This window comes from Corylus avellana, chromosome ca10 (assembly GCF_901000735.1).
Source record: "Corylus avellana chromosome ca10, CavTom2PMs-1.0".
NCBI classification, from domain to species: Eukaryota; Viridiplantae; Streptophyta; class Magnoliopsida; order Fagales; family Betulaceae; genus Corylus; species Corylus avellana.
This window is the reverse complement of record NC_081550.1, coordinates 21,533,863-21,545,441: the sequence shown is the minus strand read 5'-3', so window position 1 is coordinate 21,545,441 and position 11,579 is coordinate 21,533,863. Positions and strand designations below refer to the sequence as shown.

The 11,579-nt window shown below is 37.4% G+C and overlaps 3 protein-coding genes across 3 annotated transcripts in view; all 3 read right to left on the bottom strand.

Moving 5' to 3' along the window:
• Positions 1–821, bottom strand: part of LOC132163164 (UDP-glycosyltransferase 87A2-like) — a 1,124-nt gene extending 303 nt beyond the window's left edge. The window contains exon 1 of the mRNA XM_059573351.1: positions 331–821. Coding sequence (XP_059429334.1) covers positions 331–821 — 491 coding nt within the window. The remainder of the gene's footprint in view (positions 1–330) is intronic.
• Positions 822–2,855: 2,034 nt separating this feature from the next.
• LOC132164166 (UDP-glycosyltransferase 87A1-like) lies at positions 2,856–5,800 on the bottom strand. Its single transcript, XM_059574603.1, has 2 exons — positions 4,950–5,800; positions 2,856–3,883 (listed from the first exon to the last, which is right to left on the bottom strand). The coding sequence occupies exons 1-2, from the start codon at positions 5,443–5,445 to the stop codon at positions 2,985–2,987; spliced, it is 1,395 nt and encodes a 464-aa protein (XP_059430586.1). The 5' UTR covers positions 5,446–5,800; the 3' UTR covers positions 2,856–2,984.
• Positions 5,801–6,840: 1,040 nt separating this feature from the next.
• On the bottom strand, positions 6,841–9,171 carry LOC132164051 (UDP-glycosyltransferase 87A2-like). The gene is made up of 2 exons (XM_059574460.1): positions 8,585–9,171; positions 6,841–7,831 (listed from the first exon to the last, which is right to left on the bottom strand). Exons 1-2 carry the CDS (start codon positions 9,078–9,080, stop codon positions 6,942–6,944), a joined length of 1,386 nt encoding a protein of 461 aa, XP_059430443.1. The 5' UTR covers positions 9,081–9,171; the 3' UTR covers positions 6,841–6,941.
• Between the last annotated feature and the right edge of the window lie 2,408 nt (positions 9,172–11,579).

Here is an 11,579-nt window from a genome sequence, read left to right as displayed (position 1 = left end):
AATAAATAGTGATTTAATATGGTATTTAAATGTCACAAGTTCAAACATTATTCTACAACTTACCAAATTTCTAACTACATATACTTTTTACTGATCGAGAAGTATTATATTTTTCAATTTTTTTCTCTAAAAAGTTGGTTTTCAATTAATGTAACTAATTCATAGGATGGTGACAATTTATTTAAAATTAATTTGTAGAGAAAAAATTTAGAAGGTGTAGCATTTATCTATTCACCTAAGTTACCTATATTTGTCTTCAATAAGGCCAAAAGCCAAGCAGGCGGGACCAAAAAAAAATTTATTGAAATAAGGATTTTAGACGCACCTAACACTTCCTTCGCGAAATGGCCATGCTGCACGAGGAGTTCAAAGTGGTGCAACACAGAGAACACCGTCGCCGACATGGGCCACAGCGATGCCACCGGAATATTCCTCCGGTTCCCAACTCCGATAGCCCAAAACACATAAGTGTCAGCCAGGATGGCTGTCACCGGCAGTTCAAGCCGGTCCAGGAGATCCTCAAAGGGCGCTTCCATCTTCGTGCTTACGGCTTCCAAAAAGCCGGGAAAGTCTTTGGCACGACCCAGCTCGGAAGGTATGACGTTGGGTACGGTGGCGAAGCGTATGTTAGACGGCTTAGGGTCTGAGCCGATGAAGCCGAGCCACTCTTCGGTGACCACGAAGGTGACGAGAATGTGTTGGGGCCTTCGTAAAGCTAGGAGCTTGCAGAGGTTCATCATGGGGTTGATGTTGCCTCGACCGGGATAGGGCATTGCCACCACGTGGAAGACAGTGAGTGGATGCGTTTTGGCGGGATCCATTTCCGGAAGTTGATCGTTCACCATTGATGGAAAGCTTCTTTACTGGAACTAACCCCGGAACAAGACGAACTCGGGTGAGAAATATATATAGCTTTGAGTTTAAAAACAAAGTATGTCGGCAGGTGCTGGTCAAATAGAATCGAAAGAATCTTCCTTAAATCACGGAATTACCTTTATTTCATGATTTATAAGGAAACATGACTTATTAAATTCTTTGAGGGTAATTTTTTCATTAAATTTTTTTATTAAATACTTAAACATAATTTGTTTTAGACGTTTAAATGAGATGAATGTTTAAGATTTATAAATTTGAGAATCATAAATTTAAAAGAAATTGTAAAGAATCTCAATCCTTTATTCTCGTTACTCTTATATTTTTTGAATTACCCATTTAACGAGGCGCTATTTGACCAACAAAAAGGCAAAAACAAGGGTAATATAGCATTGGTCGTTGGACCATGTAAAATTTTTATTATCGTGCCAAAAGAAAAAAAAGAGTTGATTTTTGTTTTCCACTAAGAAGTGGAGCAATGCAGAGATTAAAATAAATATGGAGTAAAATGGTAAAGAAAAAATTGAAGGGAAAAGTACTAGGGCTTTAATAATTCATTACGTACGTATTCTCAAGATATTTTTAACCCAACTAGATAGAGAATCAATTCTCCTGATCGAAAGATAAAACAATTAAGTGCAAATTAAAAATTTGATTTCAATGAGATGTTAAGAGAGATTAAGTATTCACTATATATTCAAGTTATAACAAATCAAACAAAAAGTAAGCATTTGATATAAACAAAAATAATAATGAATAAAATTATTCCCAAACATCAAACATGGTCAAAATAAAAATATTGAGTTTCTCATATAGTTTTTGTCTTCTTGTTGGTTACACATGCACGTCTGCTGTGGCCGGCTGAAAATTGCATAAGATACAAATAGGCTACTTTGTGCCGGCTCATGTTCAGCAAAGCCTATCTCACTGTGGTTCTCTTTTCCATCTCTCGCATCTGTTGGCATCTTGAAAGACAAAATTGTGTTCCTATTTTTTCTATCTCGCGTTTTCTTTTCCTGCAGCTGTACTGATTTTCTGTAGCTCCTTCCTGCTTTGTTTGTCTTCTTTCTTTCTTCTTTCTTTCATTGCATTCATTGTTGACCAACTTAAATAGCCAAAACAAAAGCTGGCCCCACGTACGTGATGTGCTGTAGCTGGAACATTTCAACAAGGCAAGATTTTTCTTGCTTTCTTTTTCTTTTCTCAGCCCTTCAAGTATCAACACATTTTCTCTTCTTTTATTTTTTTCAGGTTGGTCTTTTGTTGCTGAACAATGAACAGGAACAGCAAAGGGCCAACCTACCAGCATGTAAAATTGTGCAAAGAAGAGGGGGAAAGATAACAAAAAGGCAAAGATATCGATAGAATCTCAAATTGTAGGAGTCTCGACAAACCCAACATGTGGTATCAAAGATTGAGGGGCAGTTTGGTAAAAGGCTTTGGAGTTTCAGCGGTTTGATACGGTAATAAAAATTGATTAATGTAAAAAAAGTAACAATGTTAGATATGAAAAAATGAAAATTTTTTATTTTGTAGTGATTTTTTTATTTGAATAATAATAAAAAGTGATTAATGTATTGTAAAAAGTAAGAAAATATTTGGAAAAAAAAAAAAAAAAAAAAAAGGTGAAAAAAATAATATTAAAATGAAATTGTTTATGAAACGCAGCCTACATCAAAGTTTGGCCAATCGATTAAGAAGAGATATACACCACACCGTACGATGCAGTTGATTTATATATATATATATATATATATATTTTGCACATTGATTTCTTGGTCGTACATTCATTGTGCATGTGAAAATTTACATTAAATAGGACTCAAGAAGAGGCCAAAGGCCTTCATAATCTTCTTCATTTCAAGTTTTGAAGCAACTACTCTACAGTAGCAACTCAAGAAAATTTTAACTTAAAAACATAAAAGAAATAATATGTAGAACAGTAGAACCAACGTTTAAATTTCTACAGTATCAATATGAGAAAACCAGTGAAAATGGTGTTCCATTCATATATGCGGTTAAAGTGTTCCAAATTCACATGAACTTCTTGAAATCATCAGTCATACGCTATAAATTAAATCATCATTGAAAAATAACATGTAACAATCTACTTAATGATCATGGCCTTTTGAAATATCTTTAATAAAAGCATCAAGATTTGTTTCAGATGACCCACCGTCAACAATTGCGCCTCGGCAAACCTCTTGAAGTTCTTTTGCTCTTTTCCTCATTTCATTCCCTTCATTGCTCTTTTGATCCATAAACCTTTTCACAAGCTTTGATATTTCTTCCCTTGTCACTAAATTCTTAAATCCCACATCTTTTTTAACCCTCCATCCAACCTTCCGGTCCTCCACAATCCATTTACTGATTGGGATTTGATCCCAAAATATAGGGAAAGTAAGCATAGGAACACCAGCAAAAGTAGCCTCCAATACGGAATTCCATCCACAATGTGTCCAAAACCCTCCTATTGAGGGGTGGCACAACACCTTCAACTGGTCGCACCAAGGCACCACTAAACCCATATCACCGGCACAAGCATCTCTAAGCGGGTCATTTTCCTTGCGTAACACCCACAAGTACCTAACACCACTATCTCCTAGCCCACTTGCAATTTCATTCATTTGGGCACTTGAAACCGAAAGAAAGCTTCCTAATGAAACATACAAGACAGAGCCTGAAGGTTGACAATCTAGCCACCGAAAATAGTTGACACCATGAATGTGATCATCTGTTACAGAAGAATTCTTTTGAAGTTCAAAATAAGGTATGGCAGGGCCAATAGAGTACACCGGAAAAGGAAGTTCTGCTTTTAAAGTGTCAATGACTTCGGCTTCAAGCTCCTGGACGGAATTGAATAGAAGATACTGCGCTTTAGACACTACTGAAACATATTCCAAGACTCGGTGCAAGACTCCTCGCCCATCACCATGCATAAAGGTGGGAAGATCTACAATACGCATAGCAGACACCCCTGGAATGTAGTCCACAAGCTCATCTCCGCGTTCTTAATTAAACACATGACAAAGAAGCATACAAAAAGCAATGTAAGAAACAATTTTGCATTAAAGGTAGCCATACCACTCTAAAGTCAGACTTTAGTGGCGGCTGAGCACCCCTAGAACCAGCCAAATGACATGACTTATCACCTCGAATGACCTATGAAGTTGTTCAACTATCGTGGAACAAGTTACTTTACGGCAAAATAGTAATTTCACAAAAGTTCTATATAAAGGGTGAATTATACAATAAATCATTTTATTACAAAGTTGTACATAGATTTATAAGCTCAGTTTTACTAAATTTATTTAAGAGAAACTTCACTTATTCCTCAATGTGCACAAATGTTACAATATTAACCTCAAATTATAAAATATTGCAATGCGGGTATCTAATTTTTCAACAATAAGTCTTAATGGAGGATATCATAATGACTAAAATATCATCTTCTTTAAAATTTAAAATTTCCCTAATGACTAATCGCCAACTGTGGATGTGGACAAAACTCTTAGCGGTAGGGGTGGGGTGAAATTAAAATCGGCTGAAAAGTAGAAAACCTACATTACAAATTGATCAATCAAGATTAACATCGTAAAACACATAACGAATTGAAGGTAAGAGAAGTTTTACCATTTATTTGTTTGTTATGAGGTCGATCATTGTTAGTGATAGAACTATTAATAAACCAAAGGGGGCCATGGTTCCCCTATTTTTCAATTTTTCATTTAAATATTTTTATGAAGTTCAATATAATTAGGCTTGACCTCTATTAAAAATAAGTTTGACTCCTCTTTCATATTTTTACCATTCCAAATAAAAAATGTGGTTTCCTCAATCATTGTACCAATTTACACTTTCTCTAATATTTTTACTCCTACAGAAAGCAAGAAAAAATTTTACTATTTTCTTTTTTTTTTTTTTTTTGCTCTTGAGGTTGGGAGTCATGCTGCTGCTGGACCATACATAGAATAATTCATCCACGTGGCTATCAATCTAGCCTTATCTTCGTTAATTAAGGCTAAGTTACGCCAAAAAAAAAAAAAAAAAGATTGAGATAAGGGTCTTAGACGTACCTGACATTTCAATCGGGAAATGGCCGTGCTGCACGAGAAGCTCAAAATGGTGAAACACAGAGAACACCGTCGCTGGCATGGGCCATAGCGATGCCACCGGAATATTCCTCCGGTTCCCAACTCCGATAGCCCAACCCACATAAGTATCAGCCACGATGGCTGTCACCGGCGGCTCAAGCCGGTCCAGGAGTTCCTCATAGGGCGCTTCCATCTTCGTGGTTACGGCTTCCACGAAGGCGAGCCAGTCTTTGGCACGACCCAGCTCGGAAGGTATGACGTTGGGTACGGTGGCGAAGCGTATGTTAGCCGGCTTAGGGTCTGAGCCGATGAAGCCGAGCCACTCTTCGGTGACTACGAAGGTGAGGAGAATGTGTTGGGGCCTTTTCAAAGCTAGGAGCTTGCAGAGGTTCATCATGGCGTTGATGTGGCCTCGACCGGGATAGGGTATCGCCACCACGTGGCAGACAGTGGATGGATATGTTTTGGCGGAATCCATCTCCTGAAGTAGATCGTTCACCGTTGATGGAAAGCACCTTTAATAGGACAAACCCTGGAACAGGACGAAGTGAGGTGAGAAAATAGCTCTTAAGCAATATTTCTCTCTTCCTTACACCGACTGAGGCGGCAGACTGCTGAGTTTTGAGGGAAGAAGATGAACTTTGGGGTCTTTCTGAACAAGGGGGTGAATGTACGAAACATGTCGCGCTTCCAGCTATCGAGATAGTGCGATGGAGCCCACTAAATTCAAGTGGGCTGCAGGAGTGGCGGGTCCAACACGAACCACGAAAGGCTAATGGAGAGAAGCAATTTTGGATAGGAAGCTTTCCTTTGTGTATTCAGGACTATGTATAGACAGATCAAGCGATTATATGATAAATGACAAGAAGTTATTCTTCAAAAAAAAAAAAAAAAAAAAAACATTTGTAATAATATTTTGTATTCCCTAAAACGCTGTCGTCTCCTTACTTAGTGAACGTCGCTACGCAATAGCGAGCCAATTAAAAGGTTTTGGTCCATCATGGTCATTTTTTTATTTTTTGAGTAAATATATTAGAAGTCCTTAAGTCAACATGTTAAAATTAAATTCTCTCTAAATTTTTTTTTTTTCGAAAATTTACTCTTTAGGTCAATTTAAACGTTAAGAAAATTCTTACCGTCAAAATTTTTTAACTGCTGTTAGATTGGTTGAAACGCACTGTTTTACCATGTCAGCATATTAATTTTTTATTAATTAAATTTAAAAATTAATTCTACAAATAAATAAATTAACTAATTAAAAAAAAAAAAATTGAAGAGGTGGCTCCTTGCCCACCTCCAACCCATATGCGGTGGCCAGACACCCTAGGGGTGGGTTGCGGGCCACCCTAAATCACCAATGGTGTGGCTCACGACCACCCCTTGGGTGGTTAGGGGTGACATTTGGGGTGGGGTGGCTGCGAGCTACCCCTAGGTAGGTGGTTTAGGGTAGCCTTCTTGGGGATGGCGAGGGGTGGCTTTCGGCCACTCCTTCAATTTTTTTTTTTAATTTTTTTTTAAATATTTATTTAATTTTTAAATTAAATTAATAAAATATTATTATGTTTATTGCTGATGTGACAAAATGATGCGTTTTAACTAATTTAACTACAGTTGAAAATTTTTGAAGGTAGAAATTTTTTTGACATAAAAAATAAAAAATAAAAATTTAATGAGAATTTAATTTTGGCGCGTTGAACCGCAAGAGTTTCTAATATATTTGTCAAATGAATAAAAGGAAAAAAATAAAATTTTAGGCAGTTTACCTCGTAGGCTGATAGTATTAGTGGGTCGTATTTAGGGGTGTAAAAGTAAAAAATTTTAAAAAAATAAATTTAGAAAAAATAGGAAAAATTATGGTTATTCCATAATTATTGAATTTGTTTGGAATTTTAACTTCATTTTCTGAAGGCCCTCCCAAGTCCCAACCGAGCTTCCCATGCTACAGTCTACAGAATGTCTCATACAGAAATTTGTTTAATGCTTGTGACAATATGAGATCTCACTTACAAAAGCATCAATGCTGGCATCTGTTGATCCACCTTTCTGTATTGCCTGCCGACAAATCTTTTGAAGCTCTCTTGCTTTTCTTCTCACTTCTTTCCCCTCATCACTTTCCAAATCCATAAACCCCTTCACAAGCCTCTCAATCTCTTCTCTTCCCACCAAATTATCCGACTCCACCTCTTTCTTCACTCTCCACCCAATCTTCCAATCATCCACAACCACCTTACTGTTTGTCACCTGATCCCAGTATATCGGAAAGGTAAGCATTGGCAAGCCGGCAAATACAGCCTCCGAGGTGGAATTCCACCCACAATGCGACCAAAATCCGCCTATAGAAGGATGGCAGAGCACCCTCAATTGATCACACCAAGGAACCAGCAACCCCATTTCCCCACAGAGCTCGTTAATCCGAGAAGTCTCCCCACGAGTCACCCAGAAGAATCTAACGCCGCTGTCGCTCAACCCACCAGCAATTTCCTCCATTTGGGAATTTGAAACCGAATGCAGACTCCCCTGTGAGACGTACAGAACAGAGCCTCTGGGCTGCAAATCTAGCCATTCTAAGTAGTTGGCGTCGCCGGAGCTTTTTGCGGAGGAATTTTCTTCAAGCTTGAAGTAAGGTCTGGTAGGGCCGATATGATAAATTGGCACTGCAACATTTTCTTTCAAAGCATCGATTACTTGGGCTTCAAGCTCGTACACAGATGGTAAGAGAAGACATTGTGCTTTGGGCACCCACGAGACGGCTTCTAGCGCTCTATGCAATACTTTTAGGCCTTTTCCATATAAACACGTCGGAAGGTCTGCCATCCGCGTCGAAGAAACTCCGGGGATATAGTCCACATGCTCGTCTCCAATGGCTGAAAAAACCAAAATATTTCGATCAATATCGAAAGTCTTTTTAGTGCATCCAGGAAAATGTGGTAATCTAGTAATGTTATCGTATCTACAAATGGATGTGCAACTAAAGTCATCATAATCTATTATACCACTGTAAGAGAGATTCATTTCTTAGTCCATAGTATAAGATATCAAGATATTACCCAATTTAAAAGTTTTAAATCATATTTGCATCCAATTTTATTATATTAATCACTATTTTTTATAATATTTCTTCAATAGAGGATTTTTTTTTTTTTTATTATTATTTTTTATATACGGAGAAATCGAGCAATTATATATATATATATATATATATATGAAAACAACTCAACTCAAGTACTCCAGCAGTCCAGCAGCATGCAGTAAGCCACGTAGAGAGGATAATGCTACAGCTGTCTTGGTCGTCATCCGACAACCAGGCCACAACTATTACAATTTCGATATCTTTTTGTTGGCTTATAGCAGCTGACCAAAAAGATAAAAATAAATAAATAAATAAATAAAGTTGTTTGTTGCATAGAGATATATATAGAGTATACATTAATGTGCTTCTAATTAACTAATTTATAAGGGTACATGATAGACTTCAAAATAATAGTTGTGGTTTAATTATTATTTTATTTTCAATCACAGACCATTTTATTTTTACACTGAAACTAGCTAGTCTTAAACTAATAAAAATAAAAAAAGACACTTAAAATTTATTAGATTTAAATTGAATACACACTTACCAGCAAAATCAACCGGAAAATGGTGGTGTTGAACAAGGAGATCAAAGTGGTGGAACACGGAGTAGACCGAAGCCGACATGGTCCAAAGCGAGGCCACGGGAACGTTCCTCTGGTTCCCAATATCAATCGCCCAGTTCATGTAAGTGTCAGCGATCATAATAGTGATTGGTAGTGGTTCAAGCCGATCGAGGAGCTCCTCCACCGGAGCTCTCATCTTCCTCAGAACATCTTCGTAGAAGCCGGGCGAGTCGGCGCCGCGGCCGCCCTCGCTAGGGATCACGTTGGGGACGGTGCTGAAGCGTATGTTGTCAGGCTTGGGGTCGGAGCCGATGAAGCCGAGCCATTCTTCGGTAACAATGAAGGTGATGAGAAGGTCGGGTTTCTTTGAGCTGAGTGACTTGCAGAGGTTCATCATGGGGTTGATGTGGCCGCGTCCGGGAGAAGGCAGTGCCACAACGTGGCAAACGGTGGTTGGCTCGGAATTCTTCAGGTCCATTGCAGTTCCTAAGGGCCTGTAAGCTTTGCTAGGAGCCAGGAGGAGAATACGAGGCAGCAGGAGGATGAGGAGGGAAGATAAAGATATGTATTATTATGTAGCTGTGATGGGCCAATGGGCTGGATTTCTCTTTCTCTTTTCCGGTATCTTTGTATTTTAATACACGTTACGTTTTGTCAATGGCTAAATAAATTAATAGCAATAGGGATTGAAGAAGCAGCATTATGGTGAAATGTCTTTATCACTTTCTCTTTTCTTTTAAATCAAATAATTGAAAGATTAAGGATAATGTTTTTCAAAATTGGGAAAACACGTGTCGAAGCATAATAATTTTTACCAAAACACTCTACACACTATATGGAACGGGAGTATGGGCTCGGCCCACCAAGTTCACAGACTAATCTATACCAGTAGCCCAAGGAAAAGTGGGCAACTGAAATGAAAGTATGGGACTTAACCTGCTGAAGTCAGTGGACAACTAGTCCAAACGCGGTTCCAAAATGACAAATAAACTCACCAAAATTCAACCATGAAGCATACTTCTATAAGGGAAATTTCATATTAGGCAACCATCCTCTATGAAAAGCAATGAATGCACCCATTCAAGAAAGATAATTCACTAAAGATGGTGGATCAAAATCACCTGCACAAATTGGAAGCCGAATTAATGGTTGTTTGACAACAATTTCCTTATGAAGGCACATGACATAAATGGTATTTAATCTACATAAGGTCGATCGGTAGAAGTCTAGGCTCAAGTATGTTCTCATTCTCTAATTTTCATTTCTTTTTTCCATTTTCACTTTATACATATATTAACTTAAACATCAGAGATTGCACCACTGCCCTCCTTGCACCTTGTGGCGCACAACTCTAACATTTGGTTGTCTTGCAAAAATTCCAAATCGAGAATTAGGTATACGTAGTCAGTATTAATTTTATGTGTCAACACTATATATAATTCTTAGAATTTTTACCATATTCTATTCAATAGAATTCTTCAAATCTAAGTGATGATCGATAATAACAGATGACAAGACAAAATCTCAACCAACTCAATTAATTTGTACATAGAGCCCCGATTTTAAAATCTGCTCATAATAAAAGAGTTTTAACTTTGAGAATGTGATCCCCATGTACGTAAATAGTCCAGAGATCTGTTCTTAAGTTCTCATGTACGTTCTCATTGGCCGGTGGCCGGAATGATGATTTTGGATCCATTCATTTCATTTCCTGGTGGCTTCGGAGAATGTTAGGGAGGAAAAGTCTGAGGAGAGTCAGGTGAATGAGAAGTTTTCAGTTTTGGCTGAGGGACGGCCAGAGAAGAAGAGTGAATGAAAATTTCGACTAACGTGTAGCTTTGTAGTCCGTCCATTCAAATGGCCGACCACCATAGAATCCCCTTTGTATGGCTGTCTGAATTACAATCAACCGTAGGAGATATTGCATGACTGCTTTTTCTTTTTTTTCTTTTTTACTTTAAAATAAATATGGTATTGCAATTGAGAGTTCAGTTGAAGGCTGCAGGTGCAACTAGTGACAAAACCACGCCATACAAATGATTGAGCATCACGTGGGTTCAGATTCCAGAAGGCCTTTTTTCTTTTTTCTTTTTTCTTTTTATATTACTCATGTAAAAAATTTCTTTGAATTGAGTTGAGATGGAGAAAATTATTCAAATTGTCCGGAAAATACTAATGTGTTAAAAGAGTTATAAAAAATTCTACATGTATTTTTCACGTATTAATAAAAAAATATGTGTTTCTCACATGATAAAAGTATTATAATTTCACATACCTCGTAAGTACAATCTTAATCATGTGTATATAACCTCTCTGTCACTTGTTTTTTTTCAATCCGATTTTCAATAGTAAATTCTATTTAAGAGTTGTATCGGAGTTGTCATCACATTGATCAGTCTGAATTGGACGCAATTCGTTGAGTACGAGATCAAATGAGTTACAGCTTTTGATTGAATCAAGAGCGAGCTATGAACTAGATTAAACCGTGTTGATAATCTAATAAGTGAGTGGATGGTATGTTACAATTAATATCCCACATGGCATACGTACAAATAATTAAGTTCTTGGGCACCTTTTCCGGGATTGAAAGTATTTCAATCAACATTATTATATGAAGAAAAACTGTGTCCATCGCCGACAATGCCATCACCATCCATCATTTTCTTCAAAACCCCACCAAAAGTTTTGGAGCACACTCGATAAGTCACTATGTAGTGACCACCTAAATATTGGAAAGAAGCAAAAGTCCCCAAGAAGAAAAAGTGGAGCTGGAAAAGTGCCTCACAAAATATCTTCAAAAACTTGACATCCAAATTCTTTAAGGTATTTGCTATTACCCACGTTTTATCCCACCATTGATATAGACAAAAGGAGCTAATCTAATCAGCAAATCATCACTCAACCTTCACGCCTTAATTGGATTATATATCTTCAACTTAATTTGCATCTGTTATTAATCAAACCATGCACATCTTCA

Bases quoted from the DNA above. Each gene is read 5' to 3' on its own strand.
- LOC132164166 (XM_059574603.1), bottom strand. From the start codon at position 5,445: ATGGATTCCGCCAAAACATATCCATCCACTGTCTGCCACGTGGTGGCG. The intron at 3,884-4,949 runs GTACGTCTAAGA...TGTTTAATTAAG, and splicing joins TTTCCCGATTGAAATGTCAG to AACGCGGAGATGAGCTTGTG.
- LOC132164051 (XM_059574460.1), bottom strand. From the start codon at position 9,080: ATGGACCTGAAGAATTCCGAGCCAACCACCGTTTGCCACGTTGTGGCA. The intron at 7,832-8,584 runs GTAAGTGTGTAT...TGGTTTTTTCAG, and splicing joins TTTTCCGGTTGATTTTGCTG to CCATTGGAGACGAGCATGTG.